Here is a 22,541-nt window from a genome sequence, read left to right on the forward strand (position 1 = left end):
TTTTCTTCGCCTGCCAGAAAACAATCACATGGAACAGCACTTTAGTTGATGGAACAGCAAAGCATGAAACCCTCCTGACTCTCCCTGCCCCAATGCAGGTTTGTTATTTTCTCAGGTTAAAATAAGACCTGTTAATGATAAACGTTTCAATGTGCATGGAGGGGAAGAGAAAGGCAAGGGCACAGGAACACAGTCCTGAAGTTGTTACCTCCTTTGGTGCAGGCTCCAAGCAGGTTGACAATGTTCAGATGAGGCCCAAGGTGACTCATGATCTTCAGTTCCGACATTAGCGCCTGCTTCTCACTGCTTCTGGCTGTAGCTGTAAGATGGGTGGATCAAATTATGAAATGCAGAACAGCAGCTTAAAAATACAAGGGGGGGAGTGCTCTAGACAAATCCATTTTCAGAAAAATGTTAACATCGGATAGACACAGAGGGAGGATCAGTAGGTGACCAGTGGGAAGAAAGAGACAACAGGTGACAACAGGTAAGGGGGAGCCTCCTCTGGATTGTACACTTGAGGGCTGACAGCACAATCCTATACGTGACTACTCAGAAGTATTGGGTTCAAATAAGATTACATCCATGTGAGCATAGATTGCAGTATGATCCAAACATCACTCACCTCACCTGGCCACTACCAAAAAGTAGATTTCCATGTGGCTGTATTTCATACTGTTATATTGTGGCTACCACATAAGCAAGCTACAAACCACAAGTGATTTCACATCACCTTGGATTCAGGAAATGGCTAAAGGTTACTATGTAAAAAATTTTGGGAGGGGGACAGTTTGCTTAATGGCATGCTTTTACGCGTGTCACATGAGCAAGGCCAGTGAATACTGAAGACACAGGCAGAAGATGGTGAAAATATATTAGAAAACAAGGTGCATGGAAAGGGGATGCGAACACTTGGCAGCAAGGAGGAGAGAAGATTCCAAACTCACACTTAAGCATTTTCACAGCAACCCTCATGGTAGACTGTGAGTGGCTGAGGCTGTGGGCTATTGCTTCCACCACACGCCCAAAGGCCCCGGAGCCCAGTGTGCGTCCTGCAGCAGGAAGATGAAGGCATATTCTCCATCAGAAACAACATAAGAAAATCATAACTTTAGGACTTTCCAGCTATTAACAGTAATGGGAGGCGTCTGCAGAACAGCTGCATGGAAAATGAACGATTGGACAGCATGAGTTATTCCACTGGGGAATGACTAAAGTTGGGAGCTATGATGTCTGGGCAAGAGATGGTTTCCGCATGACCGATAAGACTCCTGCACTAGTCACGCTTTCTTCTAAACAACATTGGATGCATTCTACTTGGGACCGCTAGGTGGGGAGTTTATTGCAAATTCCACAGCATCTCATTCCTAGCTGCTTATCTCTTTACATATTCTCTGATTATGAGAATATGTGCCTAGTGGACTCAGTATAATTGGGAACCGATCCCCATTAGTGCATTTGTTGATCACACTCCACCCGCTATTGTATGGCGCTGCTTCCTCTTCTCTGCCTGGCAGGGGTTTTTCTGTACCGCTCCTTCTAAGACAGGAGCAACTTGCAAATTAATGCTATTGCTGAACAAGTGTCGCAATAGCATGCCACAGCTTTCTGGTTCCCCCTAGTGGTGCATTGGCTACCTGAAAGTTGAGTTAGTTCTGCAGCTATTGAATTCTGCTATGGAAACTTGAAGTGCTTTTTCTGTGTACTGCCCCCCAGTATCCAAATGCAGAGGACTGAAGAAGGTGGCTCTACGAGGGACTACAAAAATTATTCCTCATCTCTTGTAGTATTGGAAGTTGTAGTCTAAGCAAGACATGGAGGTAGTAGTCCTCGAACAGACCTGCCCTTATTATGCTTAGTGGCACTAACCATTTAAGCATGAATCCTTTCCCATGGCCTGTTCTTCCCCTCACCTAGCACAAGCTTGTCTCTGGGAACCTCCCAGCTGGAGTCATATGGAAGCTGCATGGGGTCCACATAGATATATTCATGTCCATCAGAGCTGACTGACTCAATCACCTTCCAGCGGATTTCATAGCGAGGCTTCTAAGGAAAGGAAAAGGAAGGTGTTAGAAAGGACTGTGCTGTGTTGGTATCCAGGAAGCCTGGCAAGATTAGGTGTCCATGTAGTTTTCAGTAAGCGCATCCACACATTTCCCCAATCTCCACATATCAAGGGATGGTTTCTGACTCTCCAGGAAGGCTAATCAACTGAAGTGATGACATTGTGAACACAATGACACAGAATTATGCACAGCTAAGTCTTATAGAAATCAATGAGGATTAAGTGAGCACAGCCATTCTGAATTGTTCTATAGCTTTATCTAAAGCCCACCATGGAACAGCCACATGAAAGCAGCCACACTTCCATTGCTATTTATCATCTTATCAAAAGGAAGCACTTCCCCAAAGTTCCAAATGTCCATTCAGTTCCTGAAACCATCCATTTTTAACTAACTGGTGGGTTGTTGTTTTTTAAACTAAGTTGGCAATTCATAATGGGGGGAAATTATTTTACAATCTGGAAAATATATTGTGTGTCTCCTACTAGCTCTGGTGAGTAAGATTCTCCTGCAGACGTTAGTGGATTTTCTGGGAATAATTCCTTATTTATATTCCAGGCTTATTCTAGACATGCATGCTTAAATCCTTGTCCACTCACAGTTCATAGTGGTAACTGAACTGCTTCAGCCTAGCAACTATTACCACTGGATCCCTGAGGTTCCCTGTAGCTGAATAGCTAAAGCTTCATGGTTGCTCAGCATAGGAACATAGAAAGCTGCCTTGCACCAAGTCAGACTATTAGTCCATCTAGTTCAGTATTTTATACACTGACTACCAGCAGATCTCTGGGGTTTGGGTCAGGAGTCTGTCCCCTAGTCCTTCAGGCCCTTTTCCAAATTGTTGAACTCATTCTGTCAAAAAAGGCTTAGCAGTAGGGAAGTCATATCACTACCAGTCTCTGTATAGGACTTTCACTGAGACACAGAAAAGAGTCAAGCATGCTCTTACCTTTCGCCACACAGCAACGAGGATCACCAGGAAAAGAAACATGAGCACCAGCAAGGCCAGGATAACTGAGATGATTATCACTTTAAAGGGCAAATCTGAAACATTAAATGTATAAAGAAACATAAGGTCCAATTCTAGTTCAGAGAATACCAAAACACATTTTATTTGCTTAGATGTATATTTTAAAGCCACTTTTCAGCTAGAGATGCTTACAATAAGAGAAATAAAAAGAATACACCATTGTTTAAAAAAACAAAATGCACAAACACTGCCAAAGGCTCACCTTATATTAAAACCAGAAACAATGAGCAAACCTGTAAACCTTCCCCACTCAAGAGGGAAGTGTTGAGAACTGAGTGGGCAGTGCTGGGACACTCAGGGACATTTGAAGGTGGGCCTTGTGTGTGTCTGATTCTGAAGGTCATGGGTTGGAGTCAACTATCTTTTACTCAACAGGCTTAAGTTACTCATGGCCATTCATTTCAGTAGGTCTACTCTGAGTAAACATTAGTTGACTACAACCCCATATATCCAAGCAAATGCCCAAACAGGACTCTTATCAGTGTAAATTACCTGCTTGGAGCTATCCAAGGTCCTGCAACTCCTGCCAGATACTATTTATATATAATGGGAAGCCACCTCAAATATCTGTCATAATCCGTGGGGTCCTACTCTGGTTACAGCAAGACACCATTACAGACATTATTTTAAAAACAAAACAAAACATGAAAGAGAGGTGGAATGGGACTGCAGGTGCCTGACCTCTATGCATCCATAAAAAAGGTCTGAAAAGGACCTCTGCCCTGCATGTACACCTGAGCATATACATCTCCAAGCCCTAAGTGGTTATTTTTCTTTTTCCTCTGCATGTGCCAGTGCTTTTCTAAACAGGCATGTCTTCAAGAGGAATGTCTTGTGTGAGTGACTCACCACCATTTCTCAACACAGGCTGACATCTCTGCTACTTCTCATCAGTCTCTGCAGTTGTTAATGCATTGAACATTAAGAATAACTGGGATGTGGGCATGTGCCAAAACAATTGCATTGACTGTTTTGTCACATACTCAACTTCATTGCTCAGCTTGCATCGTTGGTCTCCTTCAGAGTTTTGTAAAGCAGCTCATATAGGTTCTGACAAAGAAGTCAGAGAAGCCATAGCTATATAGAGCCACAGAGAACAGCAAAGGATTGAGAAACACAATGCAATGTTGCCGTATGTTGCTGATTGCTTTGCTGCCTTATCTGGTATGGGAAGGACTGTAGCTCCATGGCAGAGCTCATGCTTTGCACACGAAAGGTCCCAGGTTCAATTCCTGGCATGTCCAGGCAGGGCTTGGAAAGACTCCTGCCTGAAACCCCGGGGTGAGACTGTGAGTAAACAATGTTGAACTAAATGCATCATTAGCCTGACTCAGTATATCCCTGATATACTGAGAAGTATATGTGAAGAAGAATATACTGAGAAGAAGTATCTGAAGAAGTGTGCATGCACACGAAAGCTCATACCAAGAACAAACTTAGTTGGTCTCTAAGGTGCTACTGGAAGGAATTGTTTTATTTTGTTTTGACTATGGCAGACCAACACGGCTATCTACCTGTAATCAGTATATCCCTGTGAGGGATTGGGGGGCGGGGCGAGAAAACGGAAACATTTTAAAAGATTGTACACTCCCATCCCCTTTGCCTTTCTCAAACCTTTAATGGTTTGGGGCACACAGAGGATAACTGCAGTCAAAAGGAATGGTGGTGGCAAGCTTTGCAGGCACTGGACTGTAGTGGAAACTCGCGGAAGATCTTTGTAATCACGAGGAGTCAGGTTACATGTCCTATTCCCTTTTCCTCCTCTAATTAGCAAAGTAAGGTTGCTTGTGAGGAGGATGCAATTAGTCGAGAACACCTTCAGCTGCCAATGACCTTGGCCAAGCCACACTCAGGTGCCTGATTCCCTGACCATTCGGGAATGGTGCATGATGGCCAGGTGAAAACAATCAAACTTAAGTCGGCTATATAAGCAAGGGAATGGAGGGGACAGATTGGGGCTTCGCCACAGACTAGGTCTTGGGTGCTGTGGGGTTTCTGGTGTGAGGGATCTCTCCCGCTGCTCTCTTGAAGCCCCGGGCGGCAGAAGAGGAGGAGATTTGTGTTTGGGCGTTGGTCAGGTACGCTACGTTTGTCTGATTGTATCTAGAAAATTAAAGCATACTTTTTTTGTGTTCTTCTTCCATCTGTGTGTTTTATTGGATCCAGATTCAAAAAAAGGAGAACCCTGCCCCTTGGCAGAACATTTGGCGCTGTGAGCAGGATCTGGAGACAATGCCCTGGTGGAAGAAGAAAAGCCCTAGGCAGGAGGATGGCCAGAGCCATATCCCTGGTTGGCCCAGCACTAGTGCTTGGGCACCAGTGGCTCAAATTTTGAACCAGTTGACCCCACCAGTGTCATGGGATGCTGAGATGGCTGGGTTTGGAGGTGCTACCCCTATGGCTGTGTCTAAGTGTTTGCAGCTAATGGGGATAGAGAAAGGTGCGGGGCAGAAGACAGTGGGGGGGCTTGGATGGGTCCTACTCACTGCGCTCCGGAGTGTTTGGGAGCAATTAGAAGCCTCTCAGAGGAAGGTACAGCAGCAATTAGAGGACATCGCTGCTTTAAAGGACCAGCAGGCAATTCTTAAGGAGGTGCTAGAAAGCGCTCGGGGGAGGGAAGAACTGGCTAAGGAGCGGGCTGCCACTATGGCTATTCGCTTCGCTAAAATGAAACACCAAAAGCGGGTAAGAAAGAAGTGTATCCCTAACCCTCGGAAGGTTAGAGCCCTCATTGCTTCCCGGGAATGGGACCCCAAGACATGGAGTGGGGACATTTGGGATTCTAGTGATGAGGAGTCAGAATGGACAGAGGGAGAAGATGAGGGGAATGAAGAGGAATGGGTTGCTGAGGCACGTCCTCTAGTGACCAACAAGAGTAAGGGACCGCCAGGTAACCCACAAGCGGCCCAGGCCACCCGGATAGTACGGGATTACACTCAGCAGGAGTTGGCGGAAATGGCAAAGACAAACAGGCAAAAACCCGGGGAGGGGTTGAGCCAATGGCTGGTTAGGTTGTGGGACCAGGGAACTACCAGTCTTTACTTGACGGGGGAGGAGTTGGTAAAATTGGGGACCCTATCTCGTGATACATTGGTTAATCAGTTTTTGCGCATGCCTAATTTGGGTGCAACAGGTTCCCTATTTCAGTGGTGTGTAGAGGCTGTATACGCCAGATACCCCGCCCCAATGGATTGGGAAGAACAGCCAGGCCCCTGGCAAACCATTGAGGAAGCCATAGAACAGCTGCGTGGCATGGCTTTGCAGGCTGGGATCTATCAGCAAGGGTTCCAGGGACCAGAGAGTCAGCGTCTCACTGCCGGCATGAGGGCGCGGCTGTTAAAGGGCGCACCTTCACATATGCGTGGCCCATTGTTAGCGCTGCTGGGCCCCGCCCAAGGGAGACCTGTTGGTGAAGTTGCTCTCTTGATAGGACAATTAGGGGAGGCAGAGAGAGAAAATGTCGCTAAACCCCGCGCCCGAATAGCACAGGAGAAGGGAAAATCAGGGACTGATAAGAAGTCCTTCACCAGGACAGATAAAACATCCTCCACCCCTAAGGTGACGAGGAAGCAGATGTTTTTGGAATTATTGGAAGCAGGGGTTCGCAAGGAAGATATAGATGGCATTCCCACTGCAGAAATGTACAACTTGTGGAAGCAAAAATGTGCAGGGAAAATTAAAAAGGAGGGGACTGGCCCCCGGGTCAGGGGCACGGTTACGCCGACTGCCCCACCCCCGGAGTCACTGTACCCCTCTTTGTCAGAACATAGGTGGGAAATACCCCAACCTACTGGATAGGGGTGTGGCAGGGCTCCAGCGGTGAGGCCAATAAAGACGGCTATCCCTGGGGACCCGCGCCCACACATTCCCTTAACCATTCATTGGTCCAAAGCAAATGTGCAGCGAGTGTTAGCTCTCATGGATACTGGAGCTGAGGTCACTCTGATACATGGTAATCCGGCAAAACATAAGGGAGAGATTGTATATATTAACGCGTATGGGGATGGGGAAGAACTCACCACCCGAGTAAGACTGCGTGTGGCTTTGGGGGATTCGCTCCCCTTTTGGGCAAGAGTCTACATATCCCATGTACCAGAGTACATCATTGGGATAGACCTGTTGCAAGGTCGGGAGTTTTATACCCCGCTAGGAAGATACGTTTTTGGGGTCAGAGCAATCACAGTAGGTAGGGCCAAGTGGACCCCACTCAAGATACCACCACCTGCCAAGCCTGTAAATGTTAAACAATATCGGCTTCCAGGTGGCCATGAAGAAATATCTCGTACAATCCAAGGGCTCCTTGAGGTGGGGATATTAAGGCCGGCTGCATCTCCCTTTAACGCCCCCGTGTGGCCAGTGAAAAAGCCTGACGGTACATGGAGGATGACGGTAGATTATCGTCAACTGAACAAACATGCCCCGCCCCTGGCCGTAGCTGTACCTGATATGGTAACTTTGTTAGAACATATTGAGAAGAACGCCGGGGTGTGGCATGCGGTAATTGACTTAGCAAATGCCTTCTTCTCTATCCCAATTGATGCAGAATCGCAAGATCAGTTTGCTTTTACATGGGAGGGAAGACAGTATACTTTCCAAGTCTTACCGCAAGGGTATCTGCATAGTCCCACCTTATGTCATGGGCTAGTGGCTAGGGACCTGCAGCAGATTACACTGAGCCTAGCCCTGTTTTTAGCCCACTACATTGATGATGTCTTTATCTCGGGACCCACGGAAGAAGATGTGCAGCAAGGGTTAATAACAGTGATTGACCATATGCGGTCCCGAGGGTGGGAGATCAACCCCAAGAAAATTCAGGGCCCTGCTCAGCAGGTACAATTCCTAGGGGTGGTGTGGGCTGGACCAGTGAGGCATATCCCTGAAAAAGTTCTGAATGTAATCGCTACCCTCCAGGCTCCTACGTCCAAAACCGAAGCCCAGCGGCTGGTAGGACTGATGGGGTACTGGAGACAGCATATACCACATCTAGCCCAGATACTAAGACCCGTGTATAACGTGACACGAAAGAAGGCTCAGTTTGAATGGGGGGAGCTGCAGGAGAAAGCTCTGTCTGATGCCAAAGCGGCCGTGGCAGCTGCTATGCCTTTAGGTCCTTACCTTAAAGGGCAACCATTTGAGTTACAAGTCTCTGCAAATAAGGAAGTTGCAGTCTGGAGCTTGTGGCAGAAAAGCCTGCAGGGGAAGCGCGTCCCCCTAGGATTTTGGTCTCGTAAATTGCCCACGGTTCAGTACACCCCTTTTGAAAAGCAGCTTTTAGCATGCTATTGGGCCTTGGTTGAAACTGCTAGGCTAACTGGATCCGACCCTGTTGTATTACGACCAGCCATTCCTATCATGGCTTGGGTGAATGATAATTCTACCAGTCCCAGGGTAGGGAGAGCTCAACAATCTTCCCTTATAAAGTGGAAGTGGTATATTGCAGAAAGAGCTAGACCTGGTTCTCATGGGGTGAGCGCACTGCAGGAGCAAGTGTTGGCTGTGACTCCTACAGGGGAAGAAATCCAAGAAATTCCTAGCTTAGAACTTAAAGATCCCCCAGCACAGGAAGCTCCCCCGTATGAGCAGGTTACTCATGACGAAGTCTGGTTCACCGATGGCTCCGCCCGTTACCAGGGAAATGAGCGAGTCTGGCGTGCCGCCGCTTTAAATCCTCGAAAACAAATTACTCTGACCAGAGGAGGAAAAGGGAAGTCCAGCCAATATGCTGAGTTAATGGCTGTATTAATGGTCATGGAACATGCAATTGAGCAAGGAGGGGATGTTGTATATATCTATACTGATTCTTGGGCTGTGTTTAAAGGGCTGACTGTATGGTTTCCAAAGTGGAAACAGGATGGCTTTTGCATCCACAACCGACCATTGTGGGGGCAGGACCTCTGGATAAAACTGGATCAAATGCTCTCAAAAGTACAAATGCACATTGGACATGTAGATGGACATACAACAGGGACACCTGTTGCCCTGTACAATCAGGCTGCTGATCGGTTAGCAAGAGTACGGACAGCTACTCCAGAAGACGAAGACGAAGAGTTATTGGTATTAGCACGCTGGGCGCATGTCAAGGCAGGGCATCTGGGGGCCAAAGCCACCAAAGAATGGGCCATCAAGAGAGGCATTCCATGTTCAGTGAGTGCCGCTGCCACAGTGGTTGCTAATTGTCAAGTGTGCTCCCAGGTGAGACAGATGCCTCTGTCAAAGACACCCATGGGAAAATTACATCGGGGAAGTGGTCCTGGGCAAATATGGCAGATTGATTATATAGGACCCTTACCCAAATGTGGACGTTGGCAGTATGCATTAACCATGGTAGACACCTTTTCAGGGTATCTTTTGACTTACCCCTGCGCACGAGCGAACCAGCAGAACACCATAAAGGGGTTGGAGATGTTAATACGGAGGTATGGAGCGCCCCTTCAGGTACAGAGTGACAATGGGAGTCATTTTGCAGGGGGAGAGGTAAAAGATTGGGCAAATGAATGGAATATCCAGTGGATATATCATATTCCTCACCACCCACAGGCTTCTGGGTTGGTAGAACGGCTAAATGGGTTACTAAAGCAAAAGCTTAAACAGTTGACCCCCACCCATACCCTGAAGGGGTGGGGTAAAGTTCTAGATCAGGCGGAATTTGAACTAAATAGCCGTCCACTATGCGCTGGCCAAACACCATTGCAACGAATGATAAGTTTGCCAGCGCCAGCACCAGTGGAGTACCTAAAGGTCTGGAAACTCCAACCTTATGGCCAGCCACCCCTCCGAGCGACGCCCGATAGTGCTGGGGCTGACCTCATAACCCCTAAGGATGTGGTGGTACCAGCCGGAGGGCAGGTACTAGTACCCTTGGGGATTGGGGTCACCGTTCCCCATGGAACCTATGGGCGCATCGCACCTCGATCCAGCCTAGCCTTAAAAGGCTTGCAGGTTTTAGGAGGGGTGGTGGACGCCGACTACCAAGGAGAAGTAAAGGTGCTCCTCCATAATGTCAGCACTCAAGATGCATCTCTGCTAACAGGACAACGAATAGCGCAACTCATTTGCGAGCGTATCAGTGTACCCGATATTCAGGAAGCACCAGGTCCACCTCCATCTACTGTCAGGAGGAGAGGAGAGTTTGGATCTACAGATACCACTCTCACCTCTGGACAGAAGGTATGGGTGGTATACCCCGATCAGCCAAACAGACCTGGAGAGATTGTTAGTAAGGGACCTGGGGCCACCTACTGGGTGCTTTTGGCAAATGCTACTGCACCCATATGTTTAGATGCAGCCAAGCTGAAGCGGCGAGAATAATGACTCTCCTATTTCTTTGTAATACGCCATAATAATTTTCTTATTATATGCTTCTAGGACACCATGAATTGGTGGTGGTGGGTAATAGTCTGCCTCTGTGCGCACATCTATGATCAATCGAATCCTCCTGAGTTGAACACGACTACGCTGCTGCTGTGTGAACAACCAGCTCTGTCTCAAAGGCGATGGCTCCCCGGCATCCATGGCAGATGTATGAATGTGACTGGACAGGGGACATGGATGATGTCTGGCAAACGACTGTACTTCTCCATCCCATGGACGTATGATAATTTTACGCTGTCATGGTCCATCACATGGAATGTCACTTTCCAATATTTTAATGGCCAACGATGGATAACGCAGGGGAGTTGGCAGGATATCACTAGGTGGAAAGATTCCGGAGGACAGATTGAGGGGGGATCATATAGATAGTCATGAGTATAGTTTTTTCTTTGTAAATTTGATTAAAGGAATGATGTTAAAAATTAAACATGAGGGAGCAGAGTTAGTGCGAGTGATGCGAGATGTTGGGGATCTCACTGTGCATCATTGGTGGGACATATTCTCCGGATGGAGTCCCACCATGACCAATATTTTGAACCTGGCCTTGCATCCGGTTATCATTGTTTTGGTGATTATATGTATTTCCATGATCTTCACTTGTTTTTTGTTTGTTAAAATTAAGCAGCTGTATGCAAAGGTGCAACCTATGTGGGCTATACTCAATCAAATGACACCGAGGATGAAAAGGAAATAGGATATGTTAAGGGGTGGAGTGTAGTGGAAACTCGCGGAAGATCTTTGTAATCACGAGGAGTCAGGTTACATGTCCTATTCCCTTTTCCTCCTCTAATTAGCAAAGTAAGGTTGCTTGTGAGGAAGATGCAATTAGTCGAGAACACCTTCAGCTGCCAATGACCTTGGCCAAGCCACACTCAGGTGCCTGATTCCCTGACCATTCGGGAATGGTGCATGATGGCCAGGTGAAAACAATCAAACTTAAGTCGGCTATATAAGCAAGGGAATGGAGGGGACAGATTGGGGCTTCGCCACAGACTAGGTCTTGGGTGCTGTGGGGTTTCTGGTGTGAGGGATCTCTCCCGCTGCTCTCTTGAAGCCCCGGGCGGCAGAAGAGGAGGAGATTTGTGTTTGGGCGTTGGTCAGGTACGCTACGTTTGTCTGATTGTATCTAGAAAATTAAAGCATACTTTTTTGTGTTCTTCTTCCATCTGTGTGTTTTATTGGATCCAGATTCAAAAAAAGGAGAACCCTGCCCCTTGGCAGAACATGGACCTGTAGGAGAAGCTAGGCTATGCATTTATCACATTCATGCTTCCCTGTTCAGTATTTTCTCACTAACTTAACACCATCTGCTTTTGGAACTATGCCTCTTCGTTTTCTCTTACTGTGCCTCTATAACTTGTGCTCCTGTGAGTTAATTTAAACACTGCCATATAATTCTAGGGATATCAGATGGGACATATGGCATAAGTCGAGGACATGACGATGTTCCTGCAATCCTACGCTGAAATAAACAATGCTGTGTGCGTGCGTGCACACACACGTATTATACAAGACATGCTGTGGAACTCACTGTCTGGGACCAGGGTGATGTTCTGAGTATCTGTGCCCAAGAGGTTTTGAGTAGCACAACTGAGGAAGACCGGCTCATCTACTCTGTGGAGGTGCAGCTTGCTTGTCACGATGTAAATCCTCATGTCATCTCGGTAGGTGGTGTTTGTTTCCAGAACCATCTCTTCAGAGGTATTCACCAGGAGTTTGGTGGCTTCTGCATCACACCTGTTGTTGAAGATAATCAGCCAATGGAAGGCAGCCCAGCTGAAGTGGTATCTTCAGATGTTTGATTCATTCATACTGCACCTGAACTGCTGCAACCCACTCCTATGCCTGCTTACTTAAAAGTAAGTGTGTACAGGATTGTATGCTAGGTCTAGTTGGAGACATTCAGTGCAACACTGAGTATGACCCTGAAAGTACAGGATGCAGCCCCCTTGCTGAAGCTGCATCTGGTCAGTGACCACCTTGGAACCCCAAGTGCACCACCTTGAGTTCCATGAGGGAAGGAAGGCAGGATATAAGTGTAATACAACATTTTTTATTGGGGTTGATCTGCAAGCTGAAGAGGCCTGAGACCATATTGGCTGTGAGTTGCAGAAAACCTGCTGCCTGCCTTGCAGGCCTTTCCCACCTGGCTTTGACTGACTCCAGCTACAAAAGCTGAGGCTGCTGAACAGACTCTTGGATGGGGTATTTTTTGAGGGTTTTATGGGAGTGTTGTTGCTGCTATTACTGGCATTAATTTTTTGTATCTATATTTTAAACCTTACAATTTGGGTGGAAATTGTTCAGTTTGGTTGTATACTTTTTGAAGTTTTATTTATTGTTTATTACTACTTTTGTTACATTGGAATTATGGTATCTCCCCCCTTGTTGTAAGCCTCCTTGAACGTGGTTTGAACTATGGAAAGGCAGCATACAAATAAAATTATGTATGTATGTAATTCAAGTTCAAAATGTTTGGAGTGCTGAAACTGTGAAAATAGCTATATGAAAAGCATGGTCAATAGAAGCTATTAATCCTTTTAATAGGGAAGTCAGGTGTTATGGCCAAAACTGATAAAGTAGAGAAAGGTGTATCAACATGCTTAGGTGAGGTTTGCAGAAGTAAAAAATACTTTTAAAAAAACCTGTAATGGGGCATAGTAAAAAAAAAAAAACCAGCCTAATGAGATCTGATCATGATCAGTACTCACAGAATGTTGGCTGTCACTTGGAAAAGAAAAATGAGGGCAAACAAGAGGTGATGGAATAAACTGCTAGAGAAGGATCTGGCTGCCTGGAGCACTGAAAAGGAGGAGTATTCCATCCAAACAGGAGGTGAGAAATATTGCAACATTCTGTTGCAGACCCCATCTGCCATGCACTTATTTCAACCCTTTGATGAGTAGCATGCCTATTGGAATCCATTCTCTGTGTTATACAGTTACTGAGACTCCTATTCCATCATATTTTAATTCCATCCTATGCTACTGGAAGTCCCAAGTACAAATGTACCGAACAGGCCCTTCAGAAGTGATCTCCTTACCATTTGGCATTATTGCAGGTATACCAGGCAACCTCTGGCTGGGGCATTCCTTCTGTGATGCAGGTCACTGTCTGCTCCCCACTGGTCGTGTTGCTGTCCTCTCTCAAATGGGTCACCTTTGCTGGTACTGGTTATATTGGAGGAAAGAACACAAGAGAACAAGGAGCTGCTTAAAAGGCAGGAAAGAGGTGGTAGGAATAAACAATTCTCAGAAAGAAGACCCCCCCCACCCCTGCCACCTGAAAGAAACATTTGCATTACAAATGATACTATTATTGATAAATACCCAGAATCAGAAACATAGTAGTCCAATTTGAGTCCCTAATTTTGATAGTGTATATATAAACATCCCATTTCCTGATTTCCCATCCTAATAATCAGAGCATTTACATGTGTGCTGAATTTCAGGGCTCAAATTCATTGAAAATTGCCCTAACAATTGTGATGTTCTTGTGAGTCAACTGGTTACAGAGAAATCCTGTGCTTTTGCTGCACTGTAGGTTGCTAATGCTGGTGTGTGTGTGTCAATATATAGTCATGATCCTGTGCACTTTCAGAGAGAACAGACAGAGCAGCACCCATCATAGGACATTTGTGACCTTCCAGCTGCCCAACCCTTGAACCTAGTCATATACAGCAACCCTTAGGAGCCACCAGATGGAACTGTTGCTCTGTACAACAGTGCAGGTTTAACACACATGAGATTCCAGGTTCAAAGCCTACATGTGGTCACATGGTAGAACAGGCTAGGAGGTCAGAGGCTAGAACATGAAAGCACCATAGCCAGTCAGAGGAAGTAATTCCATGGACTGACTTGTGGGTGCTTGTCATCCTTCCCACCTCCTTGATCCTATTCACCCACATGTGGTTTTCCATTGTCTGCTGCTTATTGCTCCAGCGGATCTTGTTATGCATCTGCCCCTCCAGCCTTCATTTCAGGCTAGATCTACGCACCTATTTTTAAAAAATGCTCTGAAAATGATCTGCCAAAAAACAAAAACATTGCAAAGCTCACAATTGAAAATATCATTGAGTTGTGATTTCAGCTCTACAGCGCCACCTGGTGCCACAGTGTTATAAAGCATTTATAACGCAGTATTTGGACTAATTTAGCGGAGTCTTCACACAGTCCGATTGTATAGTTCACCAGGGAGATGGTGAGGTACCAGGATGCTGTCCTCTTGCTAGAGAACATAAGACCAGCCTGCTGGATGAGGCCATTGGCTCATATAGTCCAGCATCCTGTTCCCACATTGGCCAACTAGATGCCCATGGAAACCTGCAAGCAGTCTGCCCACAAGAAATTTCCAGCAACTGGTATTCAGAGGCATAATGCCTCTGACGTTGAAGGTAGAACATAGGCATTGTCTAATCTTCTCTTAAAGCCTTCCAGGTTGGTGCCCATCACTGCCTCCTGGGAGAGTTCCATAGTTGAACTATGTGCTGTGTGAAGAAGTACTTTCTTCTGCTTGTCCTGAAACTGCCAACATTCGGCTTCATTGTGTGTCCATGAGTTCTATTATGAAAGAGGGAGGGGAAAATTTTCTCTATCCACTTTCTACATGCAATGCATCACTTAATAAACTTCTATCGTGTCGTCTCTGACTCACCTTTTCTCTACACCAAAAAGTCCCAAATGCTACAATATTTTCTCATAGGAGTACTGCTCCATTCCTTTAATTTTGGTTGCCCTTTGCTGGACCTTTTTCAAATCCTACCTACAACATATTTTGTTTTTTTGAGGTGAGGCAGCCAGAACTGTACACGCTATTTCAAATGCAGTCACACCATAGATTTGTATAATGGCATTATGATATCTGCAGCTTTATTTTCATTTTTTTATAAGAATTTATTATATTTTGATAAAACAACAAAAACAAAACACTAAAAAGATTACACAAAAACAAAAAACAAAAATACAAATACAAAAATACAAAACCAAAAATCTCAACATAAACAAAAACACATATTTAATTATACTCACACTATTACTTAACATTATTAGGGGTCCTCCTCACATCCTCTCTTTCTACGTTCATTGCATATCCTCTTTAGTAATTTCAAAACATTATATAATCATTCTCTTCTAATCTTATTTCAAAAAGAAATTCTATTACCTAATTCTTATCTCCTATCTTAAACTAACTAATTTCATAAATGTAACCTTATAAGTCCTCTGATTCCATTCTCAAATAGCAATCTTTACATGCTGTTTCAAATAGTCTTTAAATTTCTTCCAATCCTCCTGCACAAGGATGACACGCAAATTCGTGAAGCGTTCCATATTTTTGTGCTCGCTTCGGCAGCACATATACTAAAATTGGAACGATACAGAGAAGATTAGCATGGCCCCTGTGCAGCTTTATTTTCAATTCCTTTCCTGAAGATCCCGAGCAAGGAATTTGCCTTTTTTACAGCTGCCACACACTGGCTTGACATCTTCATTTAGCTATCTACTATGACTTCCAAGGTCTTGCTCTTGGTCAGTCACTGCCCATTTAGATTCCATGAGCAAATTTGTGAAATTAAGATTTTTCGCTCCAACATGCATCACTTTATACTTGCTTATGCTGAATTCCATTTGCCATTTTAACACCTTTTCACTCAGTTTGGAGAGGTCCTTTTGGAGCTCTTCACAATCTTTTTGTTTTAATGACCACAAACAATTTAGTATCATCAGCAAACCTGTCCACCTCATTGCTCACCCCTATCCCCAGATCATTTATAACAAGTTAAAAAGCACAGGTCCCAATACTGATCTTTAGGGGACTCAACTTTCTACATCTCTCCATTCAGAAGTTGAATACAATGCATAACCTGAGCTCTGGTGGGATGTGGGAGTGTTTAATGCTTTAGGCTAGGGATGAGGAACTTGTGGCATTCAAATATGTTGTTGCTGAACTCCTGCTCCCATCAGCAGTGGCCAGGAATGATAGAAGTTGCAGTCCTCCCAGCAACACGTGCAGGGCCAAAAGTGCTTCATTCCTGCCACAGACCCTCTTCCATTAGGAGCTCCATTGCGAAGGTGGGTAGGAAAATCCCTTTCTGCTTTGTGTTATTATCACACAGAAACAGTTGTCAAACAAGCAAATTTTTATTGAACAGCCACAGTGGGAGAATAGGTTCAGAAATTAAGATGGGCACATGGGGTTCCCAACTTTCTTGTTCCAGCAGGGCTCCTAGGCCTTTGAAAGCTGCATGAAACACAACAGAGTACCAGGAACATATTTCGCTGTTACTGCATCCACATCCTAGAGTGTGACTGCACCTGCTACATGGCTGTCTGTGAAGCAGCTTGCACAGGTACAGGAACACTTTGAAAGCAAATGATGGTAATCCCATGTGGAAACAATTGCATTCACTCTGGTAGCTGTTGTTGTGGCAGGTCTTGCTGCAGGCCTCGACCACAGCCCACATTCTGTTGGACTTGGAACCAGACTTGCACCTGCACCTGTTGGAGGGTTACCTGGAAAGAGAGACACAGGGGCAGTGATGAGTAATGGCCAATAGCTATGTTGTTCTGGTGCCCAACAGGTGATTGTGAACAAGTGACGAAAACAAAATGTTTTAACCTTAGTGCTCTTCCACATCCCATGCCCCAGACCGCCCCCCCCCCCCGGGCCTGGAGACACCTGGTAACTACATTCAGAGACTCATCTGGCCATGGTTGCAGAAACAAAGCTCACCTATCCCATGTAGGGGGGCTGTAGTGGAATTCTGGCTGCTACTGCTGTTTATTCCTCTTCATGTGCCAAGTGCTGATCCTGCAAAGAAAAAGAGGTCATGTGTTTTTGGCCAGAAGCAGCTGCTGTGGTGGTTGAAATGAGTGCTTGGTTTTCTCCAGCAGAAATAGTTGTGCTTTCTGCTGCCTTCACGGTGTCTGGTGTAGTTCTTCCTCCCTATTTATGCTGTGTGCCCTGTGTGGGATAAAGTTGTGCTATCTGCTGAGCAGTGGCAATGGGTGAGGTGGGGTGGAGCCACCCTCCCAACACTGCTTATCTGAGATAGTGGAGAGATAGTGGAGAGATTGGGGCCATGGGTGGGTCTGCTACCAGCATTCCATTACTTCCACCAGGACATCCATATGGCCCTAACCTCACTGTCATCTTGACTTGTCATAGGCCTGCCCAGATATGCCACAGTAATGCTGGCATTGCAGGTATGGCTCCGCAGCTCGATCCCACTATATATGTCTCTATTCTGCTGCTGGGAAGGGTTGTTTACCAATATGAAGTTCCCAACATTGTGAGGAACTGGGAACATGGAAGGTATGTCATGTCATGTCATGTGCAGAATTCGTACTTTGAGGCATGGAGTTCCCCTTCCTTGCTTACCTGTGTGGAGAACTTTGTCCTTGCATCCTCTGTCGCAGGAGTGAAGCAAAGTTTCCCTTGGGGTGTTTGTCTCTGAAGTCCCGAGGCGAAGTTATCTGCAAGGGTTTTTGCTCTCTATTGATCCAGCAAAGCAATTCTTATGGACTTAGCAAGTACACCGTGAAAGAGAGAGCAGAATGAGAGGGCCAAGAGAGAGTGGCATGGACTTACCTACAAAAACATTCTAGGATGCTTGGCTTGCCATGTTTAAATGCACCTGTCACATGGGCAGGCCCATTCATGGGCAACACTCACACAGTACTGCCATACACAACCGCACTGCTGATTGCAAGCATGCTAAAACTCCACATGTGGTGGCAGAGTAAACACACATAAACATGAGCACAGATGTAACTTTTGCATGAAAAATGTACCCACTCTTTCTGAGTGCTTAATACAGTACAGCAAAGTGGTCAGAGACTTGATGAAACATGAACAGCCCGACAAAGTACGTTTTCCTTTCCTAAGTTCTGCGAATAGAAACCTGCAATCAGTTAATCCTCCGGTCTTGCATGTGAGTCTTTGGCAAGGTCTGCAGTGCAGTGGGAGGGAGCCAGGGATGTAAAATATGCACCACTCCGATTTTATTGGTGCGCCTCTGTCATCAATGCTGTTCCCTACAATTGGTTTTTGTTTGTTTACTGTGCTATGGCTTTGTTTGTATTTGTACTTCAAAACAATAAAGCATATTTGAAAGAAAAAAGAAAAAAGAAAAAAAAAAGAAAAGAGACTCATTTGTTCAGTGGTACAGAAATGAGTGCAGTGTCAATCCCTTTGGCAGTGGGACAATGCTTGTTCCCTGCCCTTGACATTTGTGTTGCTTTTGTTTAAATGAGCTGGGTTGATAAATAATCGTCTAGTGCAAGATGAATTTTTGCAAATAAATCTGCTCACCATTAATCTGTAAGGTGAAGGAGAGCTCTTTCAAGTCATCTTCATGGAATGCTCGGACAGTATATAAACCTCCCTCACTCTGTTTCACTCTCACAAGGGTTAGAGTAGTATGGTACCTGGAGGAATTAGAACCTTATGTAAATTAAGATGCTGGGGCAGATGATCAGCTCAGGTAGAAGCATGAAACCTGCTACAGTTAAAGTGGCACTTCTGCCAAGTCCCTTCAATCAAACTAAATTTGAAGAGTCCTGTGAAATTATTGGAGCAATCCAGAAAATTGCCCATCATGGGCTAAAAGAGAATTTTTCTTTGTTTCAAGGTAGAATTCCCCCCCACAACTATATATAGAAAAGGAAAGCCACAGTGCTTTTGAAACATACTGTAGTCACAGTACTTGCTCTGTCATCTCTTTCCCATCATCCTGGTTTGTTCATGCAGGCTGGCAGGGTGTGTGTGTGTGACCATGTGGATCCAGGCAATGGTTAATGCATCTTTGTATGAGGAGATGGTCCCTGTCGCTTTGAAGGAGGTGGTAGTGTATCCACCCCAGAAAAACATGATCCCTGGACTCTGAGGTACCTGACAACTACTGATTGGTCACTAAGATCCTCTTTTTGGGCAAGGTGCTCAAGGGGGGAGTGGTGGTTCAGCTGCAGGAACTTTTGGGGAAAATTGATTATTTGGACCCATTCCAATCTGGGTTCAGGCCAGGTTTCAGACCAGAAATTCACCTTGGTTGCTCTGATGGATGCCATTTTCTGAACAAGATTGCCAGTGTATGAGTGGTGGTGGCACCATCTGAAGCTGGCGATAGGCACTCTTTGCCACAGAGGAGACTTGGGCCTCCATGTGCAAAGGTGCTCCCAATACCCTCAACAGCATACCTATTCCTTCAGAAGCAGTGCAACCCCTTCTAGAAAAGGCGAAATCCCCAGTTCCTGGACCTAGGAACCACTCAGACACAGTGTCACTGCTTTTAACGGGATTCATTTTGTGAGCCCTCATTCACAAAGCAGGCACTGGTTCAGCTTGTGCACAGCCTTAATGAAGACTCACAACTGGGTGTGGTCAGGATTGTGCACCCCAGAAACCTCTGGTGACTAATCCCAATGGCTTCATATAGATGCTAAGTAGCATCAGGGATAAAATAGTGCCTTGTGACACCCTGCAGCTATGTTGCTAGGGTGTGGCATAGACTCCCGATACCATTCTTTGAGACTAGTCTTGCAGGTAGGAGCAGAACCACAATAGATCAGTGCCTTCAACTCACAGAGATCTTCTTGGAGGATGCAGCGGTCGACAGCATTAACAGCCACTGATAGATCCAGAAGGAGCAACCAGGGTCACACTCCCTGGCCTGATTTTGCTAGCTCATCTGACAGCAGACACTTACTTGGTTTCTGAGGAATTCCTGGTGCTGATGGCAAATTCACTGTTGCTCTCTGAAGTCAGGGGATGATTATTCTGAAGCCAAATGATGGTTGGGCTTGGATATGCCTCAATCAGCACATGGAAGGTGTGGCTTTTGTGCAGTTCAGCAGACACTGTGTCATTCAGAATAGTGTGGAAGGTCACAAAGCCATGCTCTAGGTAAGAAAAAGTGGGGGAGAGAATTCACAGGTAAGCAGAGTGGCTTTGACTTTACCATCTTTCCAGCTTCCTTTCAGATCTATGTGCTCTTCAGTTTGAACAGCTGAACAGAAAGCAAAGCGACTGAGTAGGAAGGAAATGGGATCAAGTTGAGAGGTCGGAGGTAGGAAAACAGAGCGACCAGTGGGGAGCAAGGGGAGAATGTAGGGTGTCACAAGGGGAAAAGAGAAAGAACAGAGTCTCCAAGGCAGTGCAGGTGCACACATGTTGGATCCAGTAAAACAGATGGTTTTAATATTGCACTTCTTTCATGGGTTACCAACATCCCACCATCAAGTCACGGTTCACACCTGTTTCTTAATGGAAACAACAGCAAAATCACAGATCTGACACTTTCCAATGCTGCCATGATGCAAAAGCATGGATCTGAGGCATGGATCCTTAGGGATCTTTGTAATTTTTACAATTCCTCTCAAAACCACCATCAAAACATAGGTCACCTTTGTGTACACAGGTGTGTTTGTGACTTCTTGGTGGTTTTGTTGTCATTTAGTATAAACAGAGCCGTCTCATTCATAGGGGCAGGTGGCGCGGTGCACCAGGGCGCCAGGCCCCCCAGGGGCGCCCCCGCGAGCCCGCCGGCATACCGGGCGCCCCCTCCCCAACCTGCCCCCGCCCCTATGGGGCGGGGGATGAGGGGCCTGGCACTGCAAGCCAGCCACCCTCCGGAGCCCCAGCTGGAGCGCTGGGAAGGGCGCGCAAAGCCCCTCGCTGCTCCAGCGCCACGTCCATCATCCCCCGAGGGGCGGCCAGCGCGGGAGGGAGGTGGGCGAGTGGGGGATGAGGGGCGTGGCGCTGCAAGCCGGCCACCCTCCGGAGCCCCAGCTGGAGTGCTGGGAAGGGCGCGCAAAGCTCCGCGCCGCTCCAGCGCCACGCCCCTCATCCCCCGCTCGCCCGCCTCCCTCCCGCGCTGGCCGCCCCTCGGGGGATGATGGACGTGGCGCTGGAGCAGCGCGGGGCTTTGCGCGCCCTTCCCAGCGCTCCAGCTGGGGCGCCGGAGGGTGGCCGGCTTGCAGCGCCACGCCCCCCTCCCCGGCTCGCCCACCCCCCCCTCCCGAGGGGCGGCCAGCGCGGGAGGGAGGGGGGCGGAGAGGCGGCCCACCGGGGGCGCCGAGGGATCGTCGCGCCAGGGCGCACGATCCCTTTGAGACGGCCCTGAGTATAAAAACCATGAATACATGTGAGGCTCTGTGTTTTGGAACAATGCTTTTGCACTCCTCAGAAACACCAGATCTGTGATTTTAACATTTCACCAGTGCAAGCTTTTGGGGGAACCCACTGAAAATTATACAGTCAGGAGAATCTACTTTAATTCTACTGGATATCCAGACCCCATGGAAAAGTGTTCATGCTTTATGCTTTTCTGTCTGTTGATGTATGACCTGGCTGAAAAGGGAAATAAGTGACCAGAGGGAGAGGTATATATATATATAAAAGGATGTCATATAGAGGAGGGAGAAAGGTTGTTTACTGCTGCTCCAGAGAAGCGGACACGGGGCAATGGATTCCAACTACAAGAAAGAAGATTTCACCTAAACATTAGGAAGAACTTCCTGATAGTAAGAGCTGTTCGACAGTGGAATTTGCTGCCAAGGAGTGTGGTGGAGTCTCCTTCTTTGGAGGTCTTTAAGCAGAGGCCTGACAGCCATCTGTCAGGAATGCTTTGATGGTGTTTCCTGCTTGGCAGGGGGTTGGACTGGATGGCCCTTGTGGTTTCTTCCAACTCTATGATTCTATGATTCTAGGTGCCCATAGGCCCCACAAAGGTTGGCAACTCCTTTGCAAGATAATAGTTCAGTAAAATAATCAAAGCTCCAAAAAACAAATGGTTTATAGAGTCAGTTCAACACCATCTAATTAAATTTCACCATGCTGATGGAATTTTATATGCAAACATACCAATCACTCTGATAAAGATGCTTTGTGTTTCTTTTTGCCCATGATAGGTGTCAGTGGCCTCACAGATATAATCTCCTTCATCCTCCAGCTCTGCATTGTGGATGGTTAAGGTGGTACTAGTATCACGACTGCCCCTTGTTCCAACATCGGTCCATGGTTTTACCTCCTTGCCTACCTGCAGAAGAATGGCAAAACGATTACATGATGTAAATAGTGCT

The 22,541-nt window shown here is 46.3% G+C and overlaps 1 protein-coding gene and 1 pseudogene across 2 annotated transcripts in view; one reads left to right on the forward strand and one right to left on the reverse strand.

Annotated features, from left to right (window-relative positions):
- PDGFRB (platelet derived growth factor receptor beta) overlaps window positions 1-22,541 on the reverse strand; it is a 79,878-nt gene that overhangs the window by 14,629 nt on the left and 42,708 nt on the right. For both annotated transcript variants that reach the window (XM_033140286.1, XM_033140287.1), the window contains exons 6-14: window positions 22,324-22,498; window positions 20,168-20,360; window positions 18,775-18,890; window positions 13,508-13,634; window positions 11,996-12,201; window positions 3,013-3,107; window positions 1,914-2,046; window positions 948-1,052; window positions 209-319 (exon numbers count right to left, since the gene is read on the reverse strand). In XM_033140286.1, the coding sequence (XP_032996177.1) occupies window positions 209-319; window positions 948-1,052; window positions 1,914-2,046; window positions 3,013-3,107; window positions 11,996-12,201; window positions 13,508-13,634; window positions 18,775-18,890; window positions 20,168-20,360; window positions 22,324-22,498 (1,261 nt within the window). The remainder of the gene's footprint in view (window positions 1-208; window positions 320-947; window positions 1,053-1,913; window positions 2,047-3,012; window positions 3,108-11,995; window positions 12,202-13,507; window positions 13,635-18,774; window positions 18,891-20,167; window positions 20,361-22,323; window positions 22,499-22,541) is intronic.
- LOC117043052 lies at window positions 15,798-15,866 on the forward strand (annotated as a pseudogene).

This window comes from Lacerta agilis, chromosome 2 (genome assembly GCF_009819535.1).
Source record: "Lacerta agilis isolate rLacAgi1 chromosome 2, rLacAgi1.pri, whole genome shotgun sequence".
Classification (NCBI taxonomy): Eukaryota; Metazoa; Chordata; class Lepidosauria; order Squamata; family Lacertidae; genus Lacerta; species Lacerta agilis.